Below are 27,974 nucleotides of genomic sequence, written 5' to 3' on the forward strand. Positions count from 1 at the left end.
GCACCCGATACGGATATACGATACTAATCAGAACGTTTCGCCAACTATACTAATAAAAGGAAAGAAAGGAAAGAAACAAAAAGGCCATAGAAACAAAATAAAAACAAAAACAAGAATCCCACCCTCCAACCCCCCACCCTGCACCCCTGCAGTTGGCTACAGCCTAACCCCCCTAGCAGCGTGCCTATCGCCCGAATAACTAAGACCCTAAAAGAAGGAAGAAGTGGAGGAGGAGAAAGCGTATGAGCACCCGGTCTCCCTCTCCCCAGCCGGACACCAACCACCCCCGCGATAGCTCAAATAATACCAGGAGATATGGCAGTAAAAATACAGGGGAATCACTAAATCCCACCCGACCTCACTCTAATACCCAGATCCCAGTCCCATGTCCGCCAAGGCCCCAAAGTCAAACCCATCGAAGCAGTCTCATCCTTGGCCCTTCGATCTTGCACGCCAACACCATCTGGCAGCAGCACCACAGTCATTATAGATCCAGGATACGAGAGGAGGACCGCAGAGGATAGTCCACAGAAAGCCCGAAAAACAACATTGTTACCGGCCATGATCATCAATAGGCCCTCCATCATCGGCACCCTGATCAAGTGATGTTCCCTCCGCGGAAGCGGCAAAGCAGACGGGGAAGGCAGAGATGTTGTGGCGATCCAGTCGGCTCCGACGGAAAACTCCAGGATAAGGAGGCCAAGCAGAAGTACCCCAGGCGACGACAATGGCGGGTGCGACCAACTCTCCGGGGGACCAAGTACGCTACTCTCTATCGGTACACAACTCTGCACCAGATCGTTGTGCCATGGGCGGTCGTCATTGGTCATCCCAGACCTCACGTGAACCGTCGACATTGGTAGCCGTAGTAGATAATCAGAGCCTGGTCTCGTGCAGTCCACTTCAGGCCCATCAGCAAGCATATTATCGAGTCGGGATTCAATATGCGCCTGCAGTTCCATGATGGCGGCCAAAACGGTCCGCAATGTCGGCTCTTTAGTCATCAGACCCGACTCCGCTCTTCCGATCACAAACATAATAGCAGTCCCCGAAGAGCCCGGTCCTCCCGGGGGGGCAATAACAGAGCGGAGCGGATCGCAACTGAGGGCGTCCTGTAGACAAATTGGACCTGGACAGAGAGCGAGGGCTCACCCCCAGCGGGCCCCGGCGACGTCTAACCGGGTCCCGGGGTAGGAGTCCCCAAACCTCCACAGACGTCTCAGGTCAATCGTCCGACGACATCAAGAAAACTACGTCGATCGCCACCTAACTCAGACATGCAGACTTCCACGGTTGTGACCGGACCCCGTCTTAGTCACACGGCCGATGTTGTTCCACTACGTCCCGGCTGGGCTCAAACTCGAGGCCCCGGCTTACAAGCTGCGATAGGCCAGGATCCAAAAGACGACACAACTCAGTCAATTCTGGCGACAAAGGTCTGGGGAATGAACCATACGATTCAGCAAGGCGTCACCTCCCTGGAGGTCGGGCAGAACATCAGGATAAGTTGCAGGATCAGCCGGCTGGAAACGGAGATCAGCGGAGCCGGGCGCCTAAGCAGCCATCTCAGTTGGTAGCGTAGCTCCTCCTCCTGCCCTCTTCTTTTTAAAATGTTTTTGTATATATTTATGAAATGCTTTTTAGGACTACCTAGGATCATAACCATAGCCCTATCTCTAACCCTTAACCTAAGCTCCGCTCTTAATCTAAATCCCCCCCCCTTAACTGGCCCAAACCTTGTTCCTAATGCCAAGTCCTAAACTAGCACTAGCCTAGAGTTAGCCTTCTTAGGAGTCCTTACCAAAACCCTAATTCACAGCTTGAACTTAACCTTTAAAAGTTACCCTGATCCTAAGGCATCCCTAGCCTTGGCTCTAAACCAATATTTAGGCATACCCTTATTCTAATTTTAAAATGAGTCTGACCCACTTCCTAATCTTGACCTTCACCCTACCCCTGGCACTAACTATAAACTCGCACATAAGCCTAAACCTTAGTCTCACCCTGGCCCTAACTTAGACATTTACTCTTACCATAACCAACTCCGACCGAAAAAATTAAATTGATGTTTACTATAATACAGATCCTAATCCACACTCTAACTTTACCCCAAACCTAACCCTGACCATAATCGAACCCAGACCTTGGCCATCAGGCTAAGACTATTCCTGACAATATGTTTTACTCCAACTTTAAACCTCCACATAAACCAGTTCCTAAATCTAATCTTGGCCCAGTGCCTTGCCTTATATAATTTCTGTGAAAATAATTTCGCTGATTTTTACTTCTTTTATTTAGTTTTCCAAATAATTGTTGTAAAGATTATTTTTTAAATTGACATGGTTCTCTTTGAAATTAACTAAGATCAAATGGCAGGATAACAAAGACTTTTTAAATATCGCAACCCCAAAACCATCATAGCTCGCATATTTGGTGTTGTTAAAGCACAGTGTAAAAAAGCCTTCTTTATCCCAACGCGTTAAGATTAGCAACACCTATTGGTTATCCGTAGAATCCATATATATATATAACTGCAGATCTGCAGACTTGCACACAGGCTGGGGGCGTTTATATTTAGAAGCCCCTATCACATGGAACTATCACCCCTATATCCTTATGTACCATTTCTTGCAGAATAGCTCAAACTTATCTACAACCCGTAAGAGCTCCCACAGCTACCCACGCTTAAGCTACGAGCTCCATACTTCTGAACACTTTGAGGTAGGAAGCCCCTCAAAACAAAGCCCCTTCCCTCGAGACACTATCGTAAACAAACCACGGGCTAGCTTGTCGGCCACTCAACCCAGAAGGTCAGTGTGCAGGTGCATATCCTTCCAAGGCTGCTTCACTCTCTATGCACCCAATAGTTGCATCATATGACTTCAACCCTTTGAAATAAGTGTAACAATGCATTGCTCCTCACCAGTCTTGGGGCACACAAAGTTAACATGGCAGGGCCAGTTCACACTTTCTTGGCCCAATCCAAACACATTGTGTTAGATGTCCTCTTGCCTGCTCTAGTCATGTTATCAATGAATCCACCCACTGCTCACATTCCAGACTCCCCAGCCAACATGTCTACCAATGTCATTGTACCTGTTATATATCTTTGGCCCAGATTCTTAACTATGCCACGTCTCCTAACAATCTAGTCCATTTTACAGACTTATTCTTGACGTCACTGGACATAAAACTTACTTTTAAACAGTTAAGCCCCCTCCTATTCAATAAATCTTCCTACATATGGTCTACAAATAAGATCTCACGCGCACTTGCAAAACATGCACATTTTTGTACATTCTTACCAAACACTCCTAAGTGCATGTACAAATGTGTACACAGACACATACGCATTTTTGCATGCACGTTTGTGCGCACACTTGCATGCATGTTTTTGCACAAACATTTGCACCTCACCCACATTACTGCACACACACATTTGCAACAATATCTACATACACATTCTTACACCAAGATTTGCACACAGGACAACACATTAACAGAAACACACACATCTTCAATAGTGTATTCACCAGTTGCCATGCTCTGAGACTTACACACGTCCACCATACCGTATTTCCCATTTGCAAGTTCAGTATTTGATGTACAGATGCATGCGGTATTGTCGACGTTTTAATTTTTCCATATGTCTAAAACTCATGCTGGGTGGCCCAAATGTGGTTTGTCTGAACATGCTTGCCTCTAATACTTAAGAAAAATGGAATTTGTAGAGTGTAGGAAGTTGGGCATTTGTAAAGTGTCATCTCGTCAAGGTTTTCCATTGCCTCAACTAACAGGTGCCCCTCAGTTCCAGCAGATGGTTATATACGTTTTTAGAATGTTTGAGGGTGATGCTGTTGGAGGCTGTAATAGTCCCTTACATCAGAACAGAGGTAGTGTGAGTTGAAACATGCCCAAGCCACACAGCTACTACAGCAGGGGAGATGCTCTGGCTCGGTGCCTCTCTTCAGTGTGGGTTGAATCTTCTGGAGCTCTAGGCCTCAAGTAACAAACTGTCTGTTAACATGAAGAAAATTAAAGTTAAATATTTTTGAACAGGCAGGATGCAAATGTGGATCTTTGAGGGCATGTGGATTCACGATAGCTGATAGTTATAACTATCTTGGTATTCAGAATGATCTTAAGCTAACTTGGGACCTCTGACTGTAATTAAGAATCATATAATTCTTGACACAAGAGTAGGTTTTGTGCCCTTTAATATACTGTATTGTGGTCGCTCGAATTTGGGCTACAAAAAGGCCTATGCTACAGGACAGAAATGGTCAAGCTCGGCAAATGTATACATGTGGTGCAGACAGTGCTAAAGGATAGGTTGCTGGAAACTGCCCCCCAACAACCGGACACTGCCTCGCCCACTAGCAGCGAGTAGCCCAGCGCCCAACAAGACTGGCTCCTAGAAACGAGAAGTCTTTCTTTGCTTCACTTTTTAATTCGCTTTTAGCTAGTCATTATTTGAATTACCATATAACTGAGTATGAACGAACTTTTTATACCACTTTTATCTCAGCACATGAATTTGTTGTATTCTGCTTTTATTCTGCTAATGTTGATGCCTCTGTAATGGTTTTAAGTCATCATACAATAAAGTATTTCTTACACCACCCATGCTACAAAGGTTTCAGCAGTTCTGATGTACAGTCCTGTCATTTGAATTTTGATGAATATTAAGGGGCTTATTTATGAGCCCTTGCGTCACTTTTGCACCGCCTGTGTGTCACTATTTGTGATGCACCAGCGGCGTAAAAAAATGCACCTCGTTGCATCATATTTACAAAGTGACGCCTCTAGGTAGATGTGTCACTTTGTAAACCCCTGCACCACATTATACCTGCTCCAGGTATAATGTATGCAGGGTGGCGGTCCTACACAAGAAAGGGTCGCAGAAGTGATGCAGTGAAATCTATAAGATTTCACTGCACCACTCTTCACTCTTCTTGGATGCAAATGCATCAATATCTTGCGCCTGCCTCATGCCAGGCGTAAGGCTGACGCAGGCACATTTAACTTGGGACTTGACCCATGTGTAATGACCCATTGCTGCAGTTGTGTCACTTTTGTGACACACTCCAGCAATGCAATATGAAAAGTGCAGGAAACAACCTGCAGCCAGTGTGCACAGTTCCTGGGAATATTTAGTTCCTAAAATGTATCAGTTTAACTCGACTTTTCAAGTAGTTACTTCACAAAAATAATTTATTCCTTTTTAACACATTTTTTTTAAACATCATCATATAAGTGATCAATTAGATTGTGCATTAGACAATTACCTCATTGTCATATTTAATACACTGTTCATATGTATATATACATTGTCGCAATCTGACAATACTATAGAGCAATACACATGTATGCATATAATCTCATCACATGGTTCGAAGTCCAAAACATTTCATTGGCACTCTAATTTCAAGCAGTCCGGAGCCCAATGTATTTCGGGAATAAGATTTCCCTTCATCTGGGGCGTTGGCCTCTTCACGTATTCCAACGTCGATCTTTAATGTAATATATCACTGTCTCTTGCAAGAACCGTGACCCCCCTCTGGATAAACGTAAAATGAATGCCAGCAAAAAAAGCTGTTGGTGTTGAAGTCTATATTCCTCTTGTATTCGACAGCCTTAACTAACTGAACGGTAACTCCACTGTCTCTTGAGAATGCTGTATGTGTATCCAAACTTTGAACGTCAAAATGATTACCTGCGTTAGAACATCACAGCCTCCGACCGTACTACTGTGCGCTGTGCGTAATGACCCATTGCTGCAGTTGTGTCACTTTTGTGACACACTCCAGCAATGCACCATTTTGGCACCTACAGATGCGTCAGAAATACTGACATATCTGTAACTCATTGCGACATGATGCGTCATACTGTAAATATGACGCATCATTGGTGTCGCTAGGAGGGCGCAATGAAAAGTAATGCATCGCTGTTTTCATGCAGCAATGCATCACTTTTCATAAATGAGGCTCTAAGTTCCAGCATGGAGGTCCTATCTTGGGCAGGGAACCAAATTCCATAAGAGGCTATGAACCTCAAAGGCTCCTGCTCTTGTTCGTTTCTAAAATGGCGGCATGGAGTGGCTTGGGCAGGCTCTGACACCTCACTGATTCTTAAAAGGGTCGAACAGGTGGGGGTCTGAGATAAGATGTACGGTGGGATATTACTGTATTGGCATTATACTGGACTGTTTGAATCAATAAACTTTTCCAGACCATGGGTTATCCTATTCAAATTTCAAGGTTGGTATATGTACAGAACTTGCAGCTTGTGCGGTGTACGTGAACACAGCAACCCTGTTGGAAAAACCTTCCTTTATAGGATTTGCATCATCACAGCCTTGAGTAGGGATGCATTTGTGGTATAATTAAAATAGACTTTACAGGCTGTTCAGATTGCACATGCTGCCATTCCTATAGATAATCGGAGAGTGGCAATAAATCAATAGAAAGAAATACGTTTGTCATCAGTGTCAAACGGACGAGGAATCTTTGTGCATATAGTCATGGATTGCGATAGGCTGCAAGATGTTAGAAAACAAAACCTCGCTCTTCTAATTGGATGTTTGTGTATTCCAAAAGGACGTGAGTGGCAAGTGAACTGGATGATTCTATTGCCTTTGGAAGATAAAGATAATGGTATGAAAGGGATTTTTGGTGGATGATTACAAGTGGCCCATATAGGATGCGAAACATATCACACCCTAAATGCAGTTAGTTTCTAGAATTCTGAGTACTTCAGTCCATCGCTTGTGCTGATAAGGCGATACTCTCTTCTCAACCAGGCTGAAAGATCTTGATCGGCCAAGCAATGGACAGAGGAAGAGTGATAAATCCCAAAAGTTTAAGCAAATGATAGGTAAGGACTATTAGGGAAATGGCAGAAATGTTGGCTTTGAAAGAAAATACTTTTGGGGAAAAGAGTGGAAGCAAAGGTCGGCTTGAGGAAAAAAAATATATTGGGAGGGAGACCTTTCTATGTTGCAGCAGATACTGCAGTGGGTGTAAGGCATGTCCTGTGAATGATGTAGAAGACAACATTCAGCATTTTTCCTTTTGATTGGTAGAATTAATTAATTAACTGGTAAAAGTCGATAGAAATTATTTGCTACAACTCTGTACTATTGTTAGTAAGGCCATCGGCCAAAAAGAATACATTTCTGGTGGTTACAATATCTCCAGAGAGAATAGGAAATTTAGAGGACTACAAAAATTTACTGCAATTAGAGACGTAAAATCAAACTGTAAAAGACTCCTTTGCAAATTACATTTGTGCCAGGTACTTGCAGTGTTTTTGCTGCCAACTAACCAATCAGTGCGAGTAATGGCGCATGTTAACAGTTTTTGCACCTCATCTGCCCAAGAGCAAAACGTTGGTGGTAACAAGTGCAAATGTCATTAATCGCGATTTGTACACAGCAGACTTGAGTACAAGTGCAAAAGTGGATGGAAACAACATCTAAATTATTGTTAAATGAACATTCTGTTCCATGCTATGGGCACTGGGGGGTACCTCATTAAATGGATGACTGGCACATTACTGACTCACACGCAAATCCCTCTAGATGCACTATGAACAAAGTGGGAAATAGACCTTACCAGGGCATTCAACGACACTGAATGGGAGGATGCCCTCTCACACCTACGCCCTCAATACTCAGAAACGCCCATACGAAACTCATACAATTTTATATTCTTCACAGGGCTTATCTGACCACTGGGAAGATTAACAACCTTTTTCCAGGAGCTGGCCCCTGCTCTCCCGTTGTCAAGTAATGGACGCCTAGTTGCAGCACATGCTGTGGACAAGCCCCACATTGGCTGCTTACTGGGTCGCTGTTGTCAGCCCCATACAGGCTCTGTCAGAGTACATCAATGTGGATGGTTGGGACATTGTTACCCTGAGTCTCTTTAAATGCCCTAAACATCGCACAGCCACACCCCGCTTTCAAGACCTGCCTTACATTCTAGCCCTAAGAGTTTTCATTTGGCTTTAAAAATGGCTGCATCCATAACTGATATTTTATGTTTTGATTTATTTGCCACTGTTCTGAATGCAAACAATAAAAACAGATTAAAAAAAATGGTTGCATCCTCATCAGTGGTCACATGGCAATGGTGCGTTCTTTCTTTGGTGGAGGACAAGAGACTCCTTTGTCGCAGAGAGGCGTACGACCTCAGGGACAGTGATGTAACATTAGCCCCACCCCAACCCTCGCAGTGCAGCAAGGGGGCCTGAGCTCCAGGGGGCACCCTCCGACACTGGGCAAGGGCGGCAGGCCCCTGGCCTTATCAATCAGTGGGTTTTTGTAGAGCGCAGCTTGTTACACCGGGGGGCCTTTAGGTGCTGGGTTTCTATGAGCCTCCATCTAAGTGCCAGTTCTTGAGCTTTCCAGGATTTGGCAGCGAGGTAGGAGAAGGAACGTCCTCCGTAGAGGCTTAGATGGATGTGGGGAATGTGAGCCAGGGCGAGGGAAGAGGAGGGGACCTCTCTGGTTGGTCGGTGGAAAGTCATTCAGTGGTTGATGTAGGCGGGTCAGCGATTGTGGAGGGACTTGTAAGCGTGTGTGAGAAGTTTGAAGAGGCCTCTTTCTTGGACCGGGAACCAGTGGAGAGCTTTGAGATGAGGAGTGATGCTGATTTTTCTGGGAAGGTTGAGGATGAGTCTTGTTCCTAAGTTCTGGATGGTCTGGAGGCGGTTTGAGAGGTGTTTGGTGGTTCCTGTGCAGAGTGTGTTGCCGTAGTCAAGGCGGCTGGAGACGAAGGCTTGGGAGACCATTTTCCTGGAGGAGATGGGGATCCACTGTAAGATCTTGTGGAGCATCCAGAGGGTGTGATAGAAGGCAGAGGAGAAAGCATTAATATGTTGCCTCATAGTCAGTTGGCTGTCCAGGACAATTACAAGGTTGCTTGCGTAGTCCGTGGGGGTTGGTACAGGGCCGAGTGTGGTAGGCCACCATGTGTCAGTCAAGGGGTAAGGCTTACTTCCAAAGAAGAGTACCTCAGTTTGGTCCGAGTTGAGCTTCAGGCAGTTTGACTTCATCAAGGTGGCGATGTCGGACATGTTGTTTAGGAAGTTTGCTATGGTGGTTGGTGTCTTCTGTGAGGAATAGGATGAGCTGTGTATCGTCGGTGTATGAGATGATGTTGACTCCGATGTCAGCAAGTGGCGTCATGTAGGCATGGAGCTGAGGAAATGGCTCTGGGGTACGCCGCAAATGATGTTTATGGGTAAAAATGAGACGGGTGGGAGATGGATCCTGAGGGCCTCATTTATGAAAAGTGACGCATCGCTGGCAGAAAACAGTGATGCGTCACTTTTCATTGCACACTCCTTGCGACACCAATGATGCGTCATATTTACAGTATGATGTATCATGTCGCAAGGAGTTACAGATACGTCAGTATTTCTGACATATCTGTAGGCGCAAAAATTACGCATTGCTGGAGTATGTCATGAAAGTGACGCAACTCCCTCAATGGGTCATTTCACATAGGCAAGTCCCATTTCAAATGTGCCTGCGTCAGTCTTGCACTTGCTGTGAGGCAGGCATAAGATATTGACGCATTTGCGTCCTAGAAGTGACGCAGCGAAGTCTCATAGATTTCACTGTGTCACTTCTACGAGGCTTACTTGTGTCAGAACGCCCACCCTGCATACATTATACCTGGCGCAGGTATAATGTGGCGCAGGGGTTTACAAAGTGACACATCTCCCTAGATGCGTCACTTTGTAAATATGATGCAACATGGCGCATTTGTTACACCGCTGGTGCGTCACAAAAGTGATGCACCAGCACCGTAAAAGTGACGCAAGGCCTCATAAATAAGGACCTTTGTGTTTGGCCAGAGAGGAAGGAGGAGATCCAGTTGAGAGTGTTGCATTGGATGCCAATGTGGAGAAGTCTGCTGATGAGTGTGTGGTTGGAGACAGTGTCTAAAGTCGCCGAGAGGTCGAGGCGGATAAGGGCAGCTGTTTCACCTAGGTCGAAGAGGTGTCTGAAGTCATCTGTTGCTGTGATTAGGGTGGCCTCTGTGCAGTGGTTGGGCCAGAAGCCTGATTGGGAGGTGCCAAGCAGGTTTTTTTCTTCAAGCTAATCTGTGAGCAGGCGATTTATGGCTTTTTCCAGGACCTTGGTGGGGGAAAGGGGGCAGCGAGATGGGGCGGAAGTTCTTGAGTTCGCTGGGGTTGGCGGAGACTTTTTTAAGGAGAGATGTGACCTCTGCATGTTTCCAAGCATCGGGAAAGGTGGCTGTAGTGATGGATTTATTCAAAATGTATGTGAGGATGCTGCTGATTTCTTCCTTTCCTAGGTTGTAGATTTGGTGTGTGCAGGGGTCTGAGGGTGCTCCGGAGTGGATGGAGTTCATGATGGTGAAGGTGTCTCGGGTTGAGAGCTGCTACAAGTTAGTAAGTGGTTGGTGGGTTGGAGGTCGAATTTCCTGTAGATGTCGGAGATCTTGTGATAGACGTAATCTGCAAGGGAGTTGCAGAGGGTTTGGGAGGGGTGGATCGTGTTTTCGGAGGCAGCGGGGCAGGAGAATTCTCTGACGATGCTGAAGAGCTCCGTGATGTTGTTGGTGCATGCCTCTAAGTGGTTGGTGAGGGCGTCGGTCTTGGTCTCCCTGAGGTGGTGGTGGTAGAAGTTAACAGCGGCTCTGAAGGTGCTTAGGTCGGAGGGGTTCTAGCTGGAGCACCAGCGATTTTCTTGTTTCTTGCAGTGGTGTTTGAGGGTCAGTATATAGGGTGTGAACTAGGTGGCTTGTTTGGGGGTCTGTGGATTGTGGGGTTCGTTAAGGGGGCAATACTGTTAGCGGCTTTGGAGATCCAATTGGAGAAGTTCTGGAAGCTGAGTTCAAGGTGTCAGAAGGGATGAGCCTTATATATTTGAGTGTGGTAATACAGAGGGGTGCAGTGACTCTGCTCCAGTTTTGGCAGGTCTGGTCGGGGGTTCTAGCAGGCCGTTCAGGGTGAAGTGTACAATGCTGTGGTCCATCCAGGTCAGTTCAGTTACGTGGGAGAACTTGACTATGTTGCTGGTGGAGAAGATAGGGTCCAGTGTCTGTCCTGCGCTGCGCGTGCGAGTGGTGACCAGCTGCAGAGGTAGAAATTGCTCATGTTCTCCATGAGGTGGCGGAGTCTACGTCGCTGGGGTCTTTGAGGTGGAAGTTTAGGTCGATTGCCCGGTGGCGATGAAGTCTGGATAGATTTGCAGAAGCTAGGTTGGGAGCCCGGAGTTCTGTAGGTGAGGGTTCCTCTGATAGTTGTTTGGGCATCTGATCTGAGCTGAAAGTTGAGTTGTTCCATGATCGGCCTAGGGTCGTCATCCGGGGTGGCACATTGTAGGGTGTCCTTGTAGATGATGGCAATGCCTCTGCCACATCCACCAGGGTGGTCATGGTGGATCATCTTGTATCCTGGTGGCGTCGCAGTGGCCGATGAGGAGGTTAGTCAACTTTCAGTGATGAACATCACATCAGGAGCGTGGGTGGTTATGGTGTCCCAGATTTCCATGTGTTTGCAGAGGGATCTGGCATTGAGCAGCGTGCAATGGAGCAGTAGCCTCTGGTCGGTGTTGGCTGGGTTGGGATTGTGGGGGCCTCATGTCGCAACTGAAGTGGCAGCAACGACAGGTGAAGGGCCCTTCGGTGGATCGTGGCTGCAGTTGATGTCCGGGCTCCTGGGGTCAAGGGCTCGAAGCTCGTCTGAGGTGTACCAGTGGAAGGTGGCGGAGCCAGCATTACTGGCGCTGGGTGCAGTCTAATTGTGGGTGGGCGCAGACGGGCTTGCCTTTGGAGCGCTTCTGGTGCAGCCCTGCTGCAGCCTCCATTAAGTAGTCCTGAGAGGCGTGCGTGGCAGTCTGGGAGGTGGGGGGGTAGGGTCAGAATGGCGGTAAGCGGTGAAGATGGCATAGACCAATTGTGGCGGTGAAAGACAAAAACAGGGACAAGATCAGAAGGAGAGCTGGCAAAAGAGGAAAAATAAAGGCCAAAGGAGAAGGTCAAGAAGTGGAGAGTGAAATAATGGCTGGAAAAAGATAGAAAAAACTAGAATAAGGAGTATAAAGGGCAGAGAAAGAAAAAGACTAGTGTCGGCTGGGGGACTGGGTTTCGAACTACAGAGTATGCAGCTGGAGGGCCAAGAGCGGTTACCCTGTGCTGCTGTGACGTGGGGGAGTGGCAACCAGAACAAGGAGTAGAGGGCTACTCACTGGAGCCTCACTGCGGCCTCCATTAAGTAGTTCTGGGAGGTGGGAGAGGCAGTCCAGGAGGGAAGGGGCAGAATGGTGGGCAGTGGCGAAGCCGGCACAGACCAGTTACGGAGGTGAAAGACAAAACCAGGGACAAGATCGGAAGTAGAGCCAGCAAAAGGGTAACAATAAAGGCCAAAGAGGAAGGTCAAGAAGTGAAGTGAGTGAACTAAGGGCAGGAAAAAGATATAAAAAAGGAGACGAAAATAAAGAAGACAAAAGGCAGAGAAAGAAAAAGACTAGCGTGCCTGGGCTCTCGTCAGGAGGCCACTGCAGCTTGCACTACGCATTGCCCCAGTCATGCTGCTAATGACAGCAACAACACTACTACTAACCATCACACTCCTACAAGTGTGACAATTCAGACTATTCCAGGTCCCCCAAAACTATAAGATTGGCTTGGGTGGCAGATAATAGTAATTTGTAGTGTATATTGAATGAATAATTAATTGTTGCGGTCACCTCTAGATTAGCCAGACAGCTCCACCTTGTGGCAGAGTATTACAAGTGCCGGTTTTGAAAATCTAGTTCCGGCTCAAATTGAGCACTATGACTGCGTAACCTTTGGAGCTGTACAACTGTTGTGTGATGGAAAAATTAATTAAATACGTTAAAAATAATTAACATTTTGTATAGCATGTGGAAAACGGAAGGAAATAGAATAGAGACAGCCATAAATAGTCTTGTACAACAATGTGATTTGCGCTGTGTGAACACGTGTATTTTTCTCCCACAGGATGAATGAATGGCAGAAGCACGGGACATGCGCCGCCTGCATCGAAAGCCTCAGCTCTCCCATCAAGTACTTTGGAATGGCGCTCAAACTCCTTGCAGCTTACAACATTGACAAGTGAGATTCGGAATTACTCAGCCCCATCTCTTTCCTCAGCACCCAAAAAGAACAAATAGAGTTTGGTGTACCTTTCGCCTCACAACTCCCCGGTGTAATACCCTTCTAATGCTACACAACAGTTCATTATGTTATGTTAGCTCAGACGTCTTTGTGAAGTTACACATAGTAATATTTTAAGAGTCCTTCCCAGAGGCTTCACGAGCTGTCACAGAAGGCACCTCAAATCTTTTTATGTGCTTTGTAGAAAAATTGAGGGGGTTTGCATAGGATTAATCTTAAGGGTTTTTGTATACTTTATTTATTGAGAAAGTACATATGTAAACACTTGCCCCTTTCTGGGCAATAATTGCAAACATGTTACACAGGACGAAGAATTAGTAATGCTTTATTACTCCCAGTACTAATGCAGCTCAGTTCCCTATAGTTAGCGTCTATAGTGACTTTAGATCGGTAATGCCAGGCCCATCACAAACTCTTGTGAGGCAGAACCTACCCAGTATCCTGCTTGATGCTTGCTCACCCGTTACTACTGTACCTGTGTACAGTACAGTGCTTGATTTGTGCTGGTGGTTTCCGGTGCTCGGCACTGGCACGTAAATGTCAGCACCGGCTCTAGTGACAGTCCACCACATGGTGGCACTGTCTTTTTAATTTTGAGATGCGCACAACAACCGTGTTTATTAAGTCAATATACATTGAAAATGTATAATACCAGCCCCTCATGCCATTATTATAGCTTTGTGTGGCCTGAAATAGTCTGAATTGTCACACTTGTAGAAGTGCATGTTAGGTTTTTATGTTGGTGTAGTCACTAGCAGCGCTGGCAGGGTATGGGTGGTGCAGGCTTCAGCGGCCTTCTGAGTAGGGCCCTGGCATTTAATTTTTTACAAATTAAGTACTGCCTATGTGCCCGCCTGAAGCGATTTTGAAATACATTTTACGTTTATGTCTCTAATATTTCTACTTGGGAGTGTGTTCGGAGCTTCCATTACACTTTCAGTGAAAAAAGATTAACCAATTTCACTCCTGAGGCCTCTATATAATCTCTAGTTATAGAAGTACACTTCAGATTAAAGACTTGCTGGGATATAGCTTAAGGGGCATCTGGGGTGTCCCACAACCCAGAGAAACGCATGCTTGGCTCAGGAGGTTTGGTCTGGGCCACTGGGCTGGGTCTGGTAGTGTCTGCTTTTCTCCTGGGATCAGGACTCCAGCAGCTGGCGCATGCCACCCTAAACCTTTTAAGATTTGACAAACACTCCTCCCATTCCCACACACTGTAGGGCAGTCATTAACTTTCATTAAGACCGGATCCTCTCATCCCTTTTTCCTGTGAGTAGTAGATTTCAATGGTTTACTTTCTGGTGGGTCGTCTTGAAGGTTAAAAGTGAAATGGTGAGTGTAGGAAGGTGGATACCTGACTATGGTTACCCCAGATTTTTTGCCTTGTGTTTAGCTGGGTTTCGACTTAGTTGGCCTGGGACCCTGCTATTCAGGGCCCCAGGCTATCTGCTCTCTCTTTAAAATGGACTCCATGTACCCTAGGTGCATAACTAAATTGGCTTGGGTCACCTTATCAGCCCCTGTACAGTGCACTATAGGTGCCCAGGGCATAGGTGCATCCAAGGCCTACCAGGGGCTGCAGCATATCTTTTGCCACCCCTGGCTGGCCATCCAAATCGATACAACTGGCTGATCACTCAGCTGGGGCAAGGTGGTGTACTCACCCCTTGCTTAGATATAGTATACCTATGTCTAAACCTATATCTGGACACATATGCACCTATAAGTCACTCCTATGGCAGGCCTTTACAATCCTGGAGGCAGAGTGCTTGGTTTTATGTGAGATGGTGCTCTAGCATGAGCTGAGCCTGTCTGCAGCGTTCGGAGCCATTTCCTTACTGCTGTTCCAGTGATACTGCCATACCATATACTCTTAAGTGCATTATAATCCTCTCGGTTATTGCTAACTTTGGTTTGGCTTTATTAAAACATGTCGTGTTTGGTGTCATACACTTTGGAATACTACCCCCTCGCCAGTCCTGGCGACGGGGGTAGCATTCCCCCCTTCTAGAGGGAGAAGACATGTTACTTTACTTAAAACGCGGTTAATCCTAACCAGAGCCCCAGCATCACAAAATGGATGCTGCTGCCCCGACACAAGTCTGACCTCCTGCTGCTGACCGAAACCTGGCAGGGGAGGCCTGGACAAAGGGTTTCCTGTCACAGGGAGGTGCTACACCACTCCAGACAGGAGATAGTGGATTGGAGCAGAGAGGGTTGAAAGAAACTAGACACTGCCTGGGGCACACAAGGTGTCCCAGGCCAAATCCAGTCAAACCAGTTCTGGGGCACTCCAGCCCCAGCTCTGGCGCGAAACTGGACAAAGGGAAAGGGGTGTAACCACCCCCTTCCTGGGTCCCCCCCATAGGAGGCCCCTAGCAGGAGATCCAGCCCCTTGATTTGGAATAAAGGTAGGAGCTGTGCCACAGAGCCTCAGATCATCCTGACTGAAACTTATGAAATGAAACTCTGGACCCTTCGACATCCTACTCGACGTAGAAGACTGAAGAATCTCCCTTGTGGTCAAGGAGCACCCTGTGCAAACAGGCACCATCCAGCACCTCACCGTTTGCTTTGTTGCAGTTCCCGCCAAAACTTGAGCGACAGAGATCAACAAGACCCAGCTTGCCTGCCTTCCAACAGCCCGATCCACAGTCCCTGCAAAGCTGAGACCCGTGGAGGCGACCTGAAGCGTGGGGCAGGCCATCTTGGAAAAACTACAAAGCGCTGACCGTGCAGCTCCCGGGGCTTTCTCGAAGCTGTGCATTGGAGTTTGAGAAGCTCCAGCCCCGAGCAGCTTTTGCACTAAAGCTCACCCCTCCACACTCACTGAGTGCTGCGTGGGGCCCTTTTGCATTTTCCTGCTCGACGCGTTGGTCCGGTCGCTTGCCCATTAGCTAGTGGCCCCAGGACTGACGAACCAAAGAATTTACACTGCTAGTCTGGTTGCTCCAGACTGGCCCTCGCTCCCCTGAAAAGGAGCACCCGCTCTGACCTTGCTAGTCCGAGTAAGAAGCGATCTTCGAATCCTGCGTGGGTTGCCCTTGCCAAGGCTTGTTAACTCCGATCCGGAAGCCGACACCGCCGACACCGCCGACAGCGAGAGCCTTCGTGGGACAGCTCGTGATCCACTCCTGGACATCCTCGTGCCCCAGAGTCCACGTGGCAGCGGAGACCAGATTCCCGTCAAGCACCTGATTGCGCCCGACATTGCCTGGTTCCTCCCTGGTTCCTTCCGGGTCACTGGCTAGTGACCCAGAATCTGTCCCCTCTGCTTTCAGGTACTCTACATCTTCGATCCACCCTTGGATCACACCGGACACTTCTCTTCTGGCCGCCTGCAGCATCTTTATCTCCAGGCTCCATAGATCTACACGACGAAACCCGACACGCTTTTGCACCTGTGCACCCGCTTCCTGTGGGTGAGGTAACTCTTGAACGCCAGTGCTCCTGTATTGATTTACACCTCTAGTGTCTAAGTCTAAAGTTTTGTCCTTCTAGCCCAGTCGGAAGACCCTTAAAACTGTAACTCGATAACTTTTACGCACCATTGACTTGCATTGGTGCATGCGTGTGCTTTTAGCGCTGCACCCGAATCCCGCGGGCTACTCCCGTCCTAACTGCTGTTAGTCCAGTGTAGTCCCAGCGATTCCCAAGGCCCTAGGCCTTACCACTGATCGAATAGTGATACTTATACCACTTTTTTTATATATAGTTTGAGAGGCCACCGGCTCTATCCATAACTGTGCAACTTTCATATGTTATACTGTGCTTTTGTTTAAAGGCTTGTGCTTCTATACTCATAAAGAGTACAGGGGATTATTCTGAGAATAAATACATATCTTTTTATAATATATAACTTGTGTGGTGTCCTTTCATTTGATATTACAGGATTGCATATGGTAAAACAGCTGGCTTCACATGCCCTCTTGAGTTAAGCCTTTAGGCTGCTTAGTCCATGCTACCCCTAGGATAGCTTGTCTTTTAAGGTTGACTTACAACCATCACCATAAAGGATTGTTTGGACTGATACAAGGTGCCCCCACAATTGGAGACATCATACAGCAGGCCAACTTCTCACAGTGAGGAGAAGCTCAATGTAACTGTCAATGGCATATGGGTATTTGGCATGGAGTCGTCGATAGGAGGACAAAAGAATACTACAGCCCTCCTTACCTTTTCATACTTTACATGGCCGAGCTGGAGTTCAAAACAGCACTGGAACCTGTTTGACTCCATTTCCTTATTGTACCAATTGAGCACAGCAAGAGATGAAACTATCTCCAGGAAGATCGAAGCTCTTCTATCAATAACCTATTTAGCAAATTCAGCGTTTAATGATTTATTTTATGGCAACATTTGCCATAGGTATGAAAAAGGCAATATTTTCTTCATGGACTAACAAAGCACACAGGGCTTTTCGGCTCATTTCGCCCTGAAATCCTCCTGTGTCCCTCAGCCTACTGGGATTTGTTATTTGGTCTTGGGTGAAGCAGAGAAATATGAGACCTTCCATATGGGAGTTCATATTAAAGTAGGAACTTTCCATATGTTAGTCCAAATTTCCAGATCTCTCTCTTTAATAAGACAATCCTGACCTTTAAATCTACAATTGCAAATGTCTGTGTGTTTTACTTCAATTTTTCATCTAAAAAATCCATTCTGCTGAATTCAGTATTGTTAAAACGTGGGATGGTGGAACAGGTAGCGTCTCAACCTCCCACAGGTATCTGTTTCCTTCCTCTCAATTTGTGAAAGGTCTCCATAACACGTTAGCATTTCCTCCCTCCTTATCAACTTTTGGTGATTGTAATTGTATTTTAGCCAGACCCCAAACAGAAAATACTGACTATGGTCAGAACCTTAAGCTTGAGCTAGACTGTAAGAGGGTCATATCTGATCACGCATTGGCCATTAAGATCACTTACTTAATTCACCAAATTGTTCGTGGCTGTATCAAAATGTACATGAGGTCACCCACATACTGACAGACAGATGCTGTACAAAGTAAACCTCCAGTGCTATATCACATTTAGGAGATGCTTCCTAAAATGTCATTTAAGATTTAGGATTTGAAAAAAGAAAGCAGAGTGGTGTTCTACTTTCCATAGAAGAAGATTATTTTGGACGAAACCAAGCCAGAATCTGAGGCGCAACCTATTCAGAAAGAGCTTATATAACAAACTTTAGTAAGCAAAACCTTAAGAATCTCCAAACACCTGACAAATGTTTTTGCTAACCAAAAAGACATATTCATTGTTGTAAATGTGAGAGGGGGACTGTGAAAGTGCTTCTCCGCAGGGGCCGTGTATAAGTCAAAACAAGTGCCAGGGATCTAATTGTCAGTCTGAGAAATTACAAACTCTTCAGAAAGAAGCTGCCTATCCTTTATATTGCTGTAAGACCCTCATCACACACCCTAAATAAAGGCTTTGTGGGAAGCTGACAACCTCTTGTCAAATCTGGCATGCACAGTTTGAAGTATAAAACCTAATTCTTTGGTCTGACCCAAGGTTGATATTCTATGGATCAATGACAAGAGTCAATATTTTAGATGGGAACAGATTGATAGTGTTCAATGGATCACTGAAAGAATATCGACTACCACAATATCGAGTACCCAAAATATCGAGGTGAAAATATCTACTACAAAAATATCGAGTTTGTATGTACAAACAGGTAAGTACAAAAATATCGACTACAAAATATCGTTTACAAAAATATCGTTGTAAAAAATATCGACTTTACTAAAAACAATGTTTAATTACATTAATATAAAAAATTAATTACTAAAATATAATTAACAATACTTAAAATAACTTTTAATAATTAAATATTTAATGAAAGTAAAAAAAATATATATTTGTAATCATATTTCTTAAAACATATATATATAGTAACAACATTTAATTAAATAATAGGCAATATTGTATATGTACCCCAAAAACCCAAAACTGACCCTGAACCCTAAAAATACCCCTTTACCCAAAAACTAAAAACTGACCCTGAACCCTAAAAATAACCCTTTACCCAAAAACTGAAAACTGACCCTGAACCCTAAAAATACCCCTTGACCCAAAAACTGAAAACTGACCCTGAACCCTAAAAATACCCCTTTACCCAAAAACTGAAAACTGACCCTGAACCCTAAAAATACCCCTTTACCCAAAAACTAAAAACTGACCCTGAACCCTAAAAATACCCCTTTACCCAAAAACTGAAAACTGACCCTGAACCCTAAAAATACCCCTTTACCCAAAAACTGAAAACTGACCCTGAACCCTAAAAATACCCCTTTACCCAAAAACTAAAAACTGACCCTGAACCCTAAAAATACCCCTTTACCCAAAAACTGAAAACTGACCCTGAACCCTAAAAATACCCCTTTACCCAAAAACTGAAAACTGACCCTGAACCCTAAAAATACCCCTTTACCCAAAAACTAAAAACTGACCCTGAACCCTAAAAATACCCCTTTCATTTAACATAATTAGCAATTAATCAATTAAATAAAATTAATTACCAATTACATTTTAATTAATTAACAAACATTTTTTAATTAACAATTAATTAAATATTACTACCAATTATTAAATTAACATATTTAATTAATTATAATTAAATTACTTCCCACCCTATTCCCCTATAAACCCACAACCCGCTAGAGAAAATACATTATTTTAATTGACATAATTAGCAATTAATCAATTAAATAAAATTAATTACCAATTAAATTTTAAATAATTAACATATATTATTTAATTACCAATTAATTAATTATTACTACCAATTAATAAATTTACATATTTAATTAATTATAATTAAATTACTTCCCACCCTATTCCCCTATAAACCCACAACCCGCTAGAGAAAATAAATTATTTTAATTGACATAATTAGCAATTAATCAATTAAATAAAATTAATTACCAATTAAATTTTAAATAATTAACATATATTATTTAATTACCAATTAATTAATTATTACTACCAATTAATAAATTTACATATTTAATTAATTATAATTAAATTACTTCCCACCCTATTCCCCTATAAACCCACAACCCGCTAGAGAAAATACATTATTTTAATTGACATAATTAGCAATTAATCAATTAAATAAAATTAATTACCAATTAAATTTTAAATAATTAACATATATTATTTAATTACCAATTAATTAATTATTACTACCAATTAATAAATTTACATATTTAATTAATTATAATTAAATTACTTCCCACCCTATTCCCCTATAAACCCACAACCCGCTACAGAATTAAATTACACAATAATTAAAAAAATAATTAATTAAAAAAAATAATAAAATAAATTGACACTTTTCACACATATTATAACATAAACACACTATAAATAATTAAATATTATTTAAAAAACTATAATTTTTTACTATCTAGATTATATACTTGGATATTTTCACTGTCTATATTATTTACAGTCGATATTACTTCACTTACCTTAAAAACGATATTTTGGCTGTCGATATTCTGTCTAGTCGATATTTTCTCCAAACGATATTTAAAACTCGATATTCTGTCCAGACGATATTTTGGAGTCGATATTATGTCTGTGCACCGTGTTCAATATCTGACTTGGCTACCAAAACAGATGGCAATCAATGTCTCCCCTGCAACATGTCACTGGGAACCTGGACACATGGACACCTACAAAAGAAAACAACAACCTCAAAGTAGTCGGCAAAAAAGTCAGCGTTCTCAACTCATGCAAATGTAAAGATCCTGAGAGAAAGAAAACACCACAGTCAATTCCAGGCTATGCAGAGACTTCCTCATTTAGTGTCATAAGCTGAATGCATGGTACACATCTCCTCTTTTGATCCAGAGCCTTCCTGATGCCACCTTTAATTTCTGGGTGCATATGATGTTAGCAAGGAATTTCATCCAATCTCTTCATAGCGTTCTTGTAAAAGCTTTCACAGAGAAGTACCTCTTTCTGTCAACGGCGATGGAATGTCCTTCACTAGAGACATGGAGTAGTAAATTGCATAGTGTCTATGTAGATGGCACAATTTAGTTCTGGACATTCTTTCCTCCCTGGCTAGAGAGGTAGTCACTGCCATAACCTTCGACACCCACAATGCAGGCTTGTATAGGATGGCCAACAAATGGTCAAGCTAGTGGATCTTGGTAAACTGCACCTGCCCTCATGGCGTATGGTGGTTCAAAAAAAGGACGACGCGTATGCCCTTTGAGGATTCTTCCATTTAACAGGCAATAATCTAGGAGAACATCATTATGTTGGTATTGGACTGATCATCCTCCAAGGATGCATCAAAATCAGAATTCAGAGTCTAGTTTGGATACCTATTGTCCTTCTTCGAAGAAGATCACAGCGATGCAGAGGTCGATGAAAGTGAAACTCATCTCTTGGAGGCAAACGATTATATGGGAGGAGGAGATGGTTATATGCCTCTTTTCAATCCCTTTCTTATGTATCTGTCCAGGGCCTCTAAAAGCATGCGACGCTCTGGCTTGTGCTACCCTACCAATGACAAGGTAGATGATGTATCACCTTATAGTGGCTCCACACCTTCTCCCCTCTAAATACCTCGTTCTTCGAGAGTCGGGTAGAAATGTGGTAGTTGACAGGCGGGAAAACATTAAGAGCTGTGTGTGTGGCCTCCTAGCATCTCCGAGATCAGAGGAGCAGCCTTGACAGAGAGATACAACCAGCAGATAATTGTATTGGGAAGTGGGTTTGCACATCATGAAAGTCAGTGTGTCCTGTATGTGTCTTACACCAGTCTGCAAAATGCTGCTTCTTCACCCCCTTCACAACTCAAAACATCTCAGCTAAGCAGATGTTAATACTGGAATCATCGTGGCTATCAGTTGAATCAGGATGACTCATGTTTAGAGGGTGTCGCAGATCCCATCAGATGGGGTGGTGAAGGGTTGTTAGTCTAATTGTAATTAAAACTCATCTGCCCCTATGCTGTCCAGATATGCTGCCCATTGCACGTCCCCCCTTAGTCTAGGGAAAAGCCACACGCGGGCGACACTAACAGGCGCAGCCCTTTAAAATATCAGTTGGTTCCACCAGGTGACAGACTCGTACCTCTAATCCTGGCTTCAACAAAAAACTAAATTTTCATGTTTTCTTTAATGGGGGATGCAGGTTTTGCGTCACTTCGGGAGTGATTGGAAAGGGCAAGACGAGACAGGCAGCGCACAGTTTTGGCATGTGCTATACCTGTATGTGGCATGGATCACTGATACCATGGCTACCCTTTTGAGCTAGCTGAAATGAAGTGGGTGGCCCTGCTGCCCCCTCCCCCTCACATAATGGTTATCATCTGGACCACAGGCTGGGCCCGGGGTAGCCGTAAAGTGTCGAAGCTGTAAACGGCGAGTGGAGTATGAGAGGAGGATGGTAGGAAGCTGATCAAAACAGATTGCAGTGTAGATACTTCCCAGTTCATGTTGAGCATACCAGGAGCAACTTGCTTGGAAGCGAGTATTAGATACAGTGGAGAGATCAAAGAGGCATTCTTAAAATGCAAACAGAAAACCACATATGTTGAAATGATAAAAAAAATAGTGCAACTATCTGGCAGTAAAAATGGAAGTTGTGAAACTTGAGTCCTGCCAACTCTGACTTCCGGCCTATTGAGACCTTGTGTGTCCATGGGAGCACTTGAGGTGGCTGTGCTCCGCTACTGCTGTCTGAAGTCATGGAGGGAAGCAAGGCTGGACTGGGAGCTAAACGCAGCCTAGGAAAATGTTTCAACACTAGGCACATGGTATACCAGCCAGGGGCAAGGGGTCAGGGTGGGAGCAGGGTGGGGAGGAGCATTGTTTGCAGTACAGGATGAAACCCTGTGGAGGACCCTATGCAGTAACAAGCATTTGCAATGCAATAGGTCTCGCATTAGGAAACTTTGAGCTATTGGTATTGTAAATGACAATTTTTTAAATTTATGTGTTGGTTTTGAAAATAGCGAAATTAATAGCTTTGTCATTTACAATGCCAATACTTTTAACTTTCGCAAATGTGACACCTATAGCATTTGTAATGCAATATGTGTTGTATTTACGTGACTTAGATGTATCGATATTACAAATAACAATTGCTTTTAATTTTTTTAAATAATTAATACTTAAATAAAAGTTATTGTAATTTTTAAATGGCAATAGCTTAAAGTTTTGTAAATAACTTTTGTGAAGATTATGTTCAGTGTATTTTATTGTGACGAAAATCCAATAACAGAAGTGAAATATTAACATCTTTTTGTGACATTTGTAATAAAGCTTGAAACATTGAGAGAACATATTTGAACCAGTTGTTGTTGAATGGTTGCACAGATTGGTGGTGTTGTGGTGCTGACTGATGCTGTGGCGTTCAGTGATGCTGTGGTACTGCATAGTGATGTTGTGGTGCCCCTGAGTGATACTGTGGTGCCCCTGAGTGATACTGTGGTGGTGCTGAGTGATGCTGTGGTGATGCGATAGATACAGGGAGATGAACGATAGATAGAGGGAGGGTGAAAGAGAGATAGAAGGAGGGAGGGCGAGAGATAGAGGGAGGGAGGGCGAGAGATAGAGCGAGGGAGGGCGAGAGATAGAGGGAGGGAGGACGAGAGATAGAGGGAGGGAGGGCGAGAGATAGAGGGAGGGAGGGCGAGAGATAGAGGGAGGGTGAGGGATAGAGGGAGGGCGAGGGATGGAGTGTGGGCGAGGGATGGAGTGTGGGCGAGGGATGGAGTGTGGGGCGAGGGATGGAGTGGGGGGCGAGGGAGGGAGTGGGGGGGGTTGAAGGATGGAGTGGGGGGGATGGATGGATGGAGTGGGGGATGGATGGATGGAGTGGGGGGATGGGTGGATGGAGTGGGGGATGGATGGATGGATGGAGTGGGGGATGGATGGATGGATGGAGTGGGGGATGGATGGATGGATGGATGGATGGATGGAGTGGGGGGATGGATGGAGTGGGGGGATGGATGGATGGAGTGGGGGGAATGGATGGATGGAGTGGTGGGAATGGATGGATGGAGTGGTGGGAATGGATGGATGGAGTGGGATGGATGGATGGATGGATGGATGGAGTGGGATGGATGGATGGAGTGAGGTGGATGGATGGATGGAGTGGGGGGATGGATGGATGGAGTGGGGGGATGGATGGATGGATGGATGGGTGGATGGATGAAGTGGGGGGGATGAATGGATGGAGTGGGGGAATGGATGGATGGAGTGGGATGGATGGATGGGTGGGATGGATGGATGGATGGAGTGGGATGGATGGATGGATGGATGGATGGAGTGGGATGGATGGATGGATGGAGTGAGGTGGATGGATGGATGGAGGGGGGGATGAATGGATGGATGGATGGAGTGGGGGTGGATGGATGGAGTGGGGGGGTGAATGGACGGGGTGGATGGATGGATGGAGTGGGGGGATGAATGGATGGAATGATGGAGTGGGGGTGGATGGAGTGGGGGGTGAATGGACGGGGCGGATGGATAAATGGAGTGGAGGAGTGAATGGATGGAGTGGGGGTGGATGGATGGATGGAGTAGGGGGGATGGATGGATGGAGTGGGGGGATGGATCGATGGATGGAGTGGGATGGATGGAGTGGAGGGGATGAATGGATGGATGGATGGTAGGATGGATGGAGTGAGGTGGATGGATGGATGGATGGAGTGGGGGGGATGGATGGAGTGGGGGGATGGATGGAGTGGGGGGATGGATGGATGGATGGATGGAGTGGGGCATGGATGGATGGGGGATGGAGTGGGGGATGGATGGATGGTGGATGGAGTGGGGGGATGGATGGATGGAGTGGAGGGGATGAACTACTAGAAGCAAATTTATTTTCGGAAACGCAATGATTATGGGAGTTACGTTTTAAAATACGGGTGAAGTGTTCTGTAACATACACATTACGTGCACCCAGGATAACCATTTAAAGACAACCGTTCAAAAAACATTTCCAAAAGTGAGATCGATGGCCTAGCAAAGGAGAGTTAAATAGACTGTTTTTGGTGGTAGGAGGGAGGGCACCCTACGGGGAGATGGAGCTGAATGCTCGGAGCTCATGAAATGTTCGCCGCGCTGAATTGTTCAAAGGTATTTTTACGCCCTGCAAAAGAAAATAAGCATGTCGTGTACACAGCGGGGGTGGAAGGACAGTTAAATAGACACTGTTTTTGGTGGTAGGAGGGAGGTTGCAAAAGATGGTATTTTCACCATAACTCAAGCAGATTCTGCTTACAAAATAAACAATGAAGCAGCCCCTTCCTCCCGCCCCCGGCACACACACAGACCCTATTCTTCAAACTGGTTTCAAGTCTTGGCGGGACAACATCCTTTGATTCTGGACAAATCACTTATCTTCTCCGTATGTGCCCATCTGTAATACAACTCGATCCTCATGTAAAACACTCCCAAACCTTCAGGTCGAGTTCGCACCATATTAAAGTGCAAAATAAAACATATAAAACAGGCGACAGAGTTTAAAAGCACGCACTCATATGGAGTGTGTGGACAAAGTTAAAGGATGTGGCGTAACAGATGGAGTAGTCCCCTTTAAAGGCTGGGGAACCAGGTTTGAGTTTCGGTGGGAGGCTCAACATACACAGCTCCCAGTGTACGAACAAGCGCATGAATAAACTGAATTTGCAGCCCCCCCCCAAAAAAAAGAAGTACGCGCTATAACAGGACGTGGTGAAAAGTACAGAGCTGCCGACTTTCGTACTTGGAAACCGGTTTCGAGTCTTGCCACTGCCATGCCTACAAAAAAAATATCGATCAGCACAAATTAAATAAACAGTGGGAATCAAAAAGAAAAAGAAAATTACAAAGGTAATCGTTAGAACTACTTAAGCCGGCAGCGGGGGGGGGGGGGGGGGGGGGAGAGGCGTGTAAGGAGAGTTAAATAGACAGACTGTTTTTGGTGGTAGGAGGGAGGGCACCCTACGGGGTGATGGAGCTTTGGAACTGAATGCTCGGAGCTTGTGAAATGTCTGCCGCGCTGAATTGTTAAAAGTTATTTAAACGGCCTGCAAAAGAAAATAAGCATGTTGTGTACACAGCGGGGGTGGAATGAGAGTTAAATAGACTGTTTTTGGTGGTAGGAGAGAGGGCACCCTACGGGTAGATGGAGCTTTGGAGCTGAATGATCGGAGCTCGTGAAATGTCCGCCACGCTGAATTCTTCAAAGGTATTTTTACGCCCTGTAAAAGAAAATAAGCATGTCGTGTACACAGCGGGGGTGGAAGGACTTTAAATAGACACTGTTTTTGGTGGTAGGAGGGAGGTTGCAAAAGATGGTATTTTCACCATAACTCAAGCAGATTCTGCTTACAAAATAAACAATGAGGCAGCCCCTTCCTCCCGCCCCCGGCACACACACAGACCCTATTCTTCAAACTGGTTTCAAGTCTTGGCAGGACAACATCCTTTAATTCTGGACAAATCACTTATCTTCTCCGTATGTGCCCATCTGTAATGCAACTCGATCCTCATGTAAAACACTCCGAAACCTTCAGGTCGAGTTCGCACCATATTAAAGTGCAAAATAAAACATAACAAACAGGCGACAGAGTTTAAAAGCAGGCACTCATATGGAGTGTGTGGACAAAGTTAAAGAATGTGGCGTAACAGCTGGAGTAGTCCTCTTTAAAGGCTGGGGAACCGGGTTTGAGTTTCGGTGGGAGGCTCAATATACACAGCTCCCAGTGTACGAACAAGCGCATGAATAAACTGAATTTGCAGCCCCCCCCCCAAAAAAAAGAAGTACACGCTATAACAGGACATGGTGAAAAGTACAGAGCTGCCGACTTTCGTACTTGGAAACCGGTTTCGAGTTTTGCCTCTGCCATGCCTACAAAAAAAGATATCGATCAGCACAAATTAAATAAACAGTGAGAATCAAAAATAAAAATAAAAATAAAATTACAAAGGCAATCGTTAGAACTACTTAAGCCGGCAGCGGGGGGGGGGGAGCGTGTAAGGAGAGTTAAATAGACAGACTGTTTTTGATGGTGGAGGGAGGGCACCCTACGGGGAGATGGAGCTTTGGAGCTGAATGCTCGGAGCTCGTGAAATGTCCGCTGCGCTGAATTGTTCAAAGGTATTTTTACGCCCTGCAAAAGAAAATAAGCATGTCATGCATAAATACAAAAGCGGACACCGTACTGTAAAGAAGCATGTCATGTGTATAAATAAACAATGAACAACAAGGGAAACAAGTTTAAACAAGTCTTCTTTAAAAAAAACAAGCTGCCTGTGGGAGGGAGGCTGATGATGTGATGACGGGCAGAAATGAAAAGCGGCCGTAAAGCAGGGGGCGGGGCAGCGGAACCCTTTCATGTAGCTCACGGCTGAAAGTGCAAGCAATTAGGGGGGAGGAGAAGTGAGGCCAGCGCGCACTGCGCACGCTGGGGAAGCCTGTGGGAGGGCGGCTGATGGCTTTGATGTGGGGAAATGCGCGTGCTTGTGTTCACGTGATTTCACGTGAACTGTTTGAAATCCGGCCCATTGGTTTGAGAACTATTTTGCCCACTAAAATTCTCCCCTATCCCATTCCTGCGGAATGGGACAGGCTCGACCTAAAAATGTTGGGGGCCCCCTCGCAAATTATCTCCTAATACCCAATGCACTGGCTTTATTTTTTTCAAAGTGACAGCTGCCAGAAGATGAGCTTTTAAGAGACTAAGGGCCAGATGTAGGTAATTCTATTTTACCGACTCATAAATACCGAATTTTACCGATTCGGTATTTATGAATCGGTAAAATAGAAGTACCGA

General features: G+C 45.0%; 1 protein-coding gene across 3 annotated transcripts in view; it reads left to right on the forward strand.

Moving 5' to 3' along the window:
- The window catches only part of LOC144782012 (ribonuclease Oy-like), a 128,839-nt gene that overhangs the window by 74,289 nt on the left and 26,576 nt on the right, over window positions 1-27,974 (forward strand). For all 3 annotated transcript variants that reach the window (XM_078661120.1, XM_078661119.1, XM_078661121.1), the window contains one exon: window positions 13,005-13,118. In XM_078661120.1, coding sequence (XP_078517246.1) covers window positions 13,005-13,118 — 114 coding nt within the window. The remainder of the gene's footprint in view (window positions 1-13,004; window positions 13,119-27,974) is intronic.

Source organism: Lissotriton helveticus, chromosome 9 (genome assembly GCF_964261635.1).
Source record: "Lissotriton helveticus chromosome 9, aLisHel1.1, whole genome shotgun sequence".
Taxonomy (NCBI): Eukaryota; Metazoa; Chordata; class Amphibia; order Caudata; family Salamandridae; genus Lissotriton; species Lissotriton helveticus.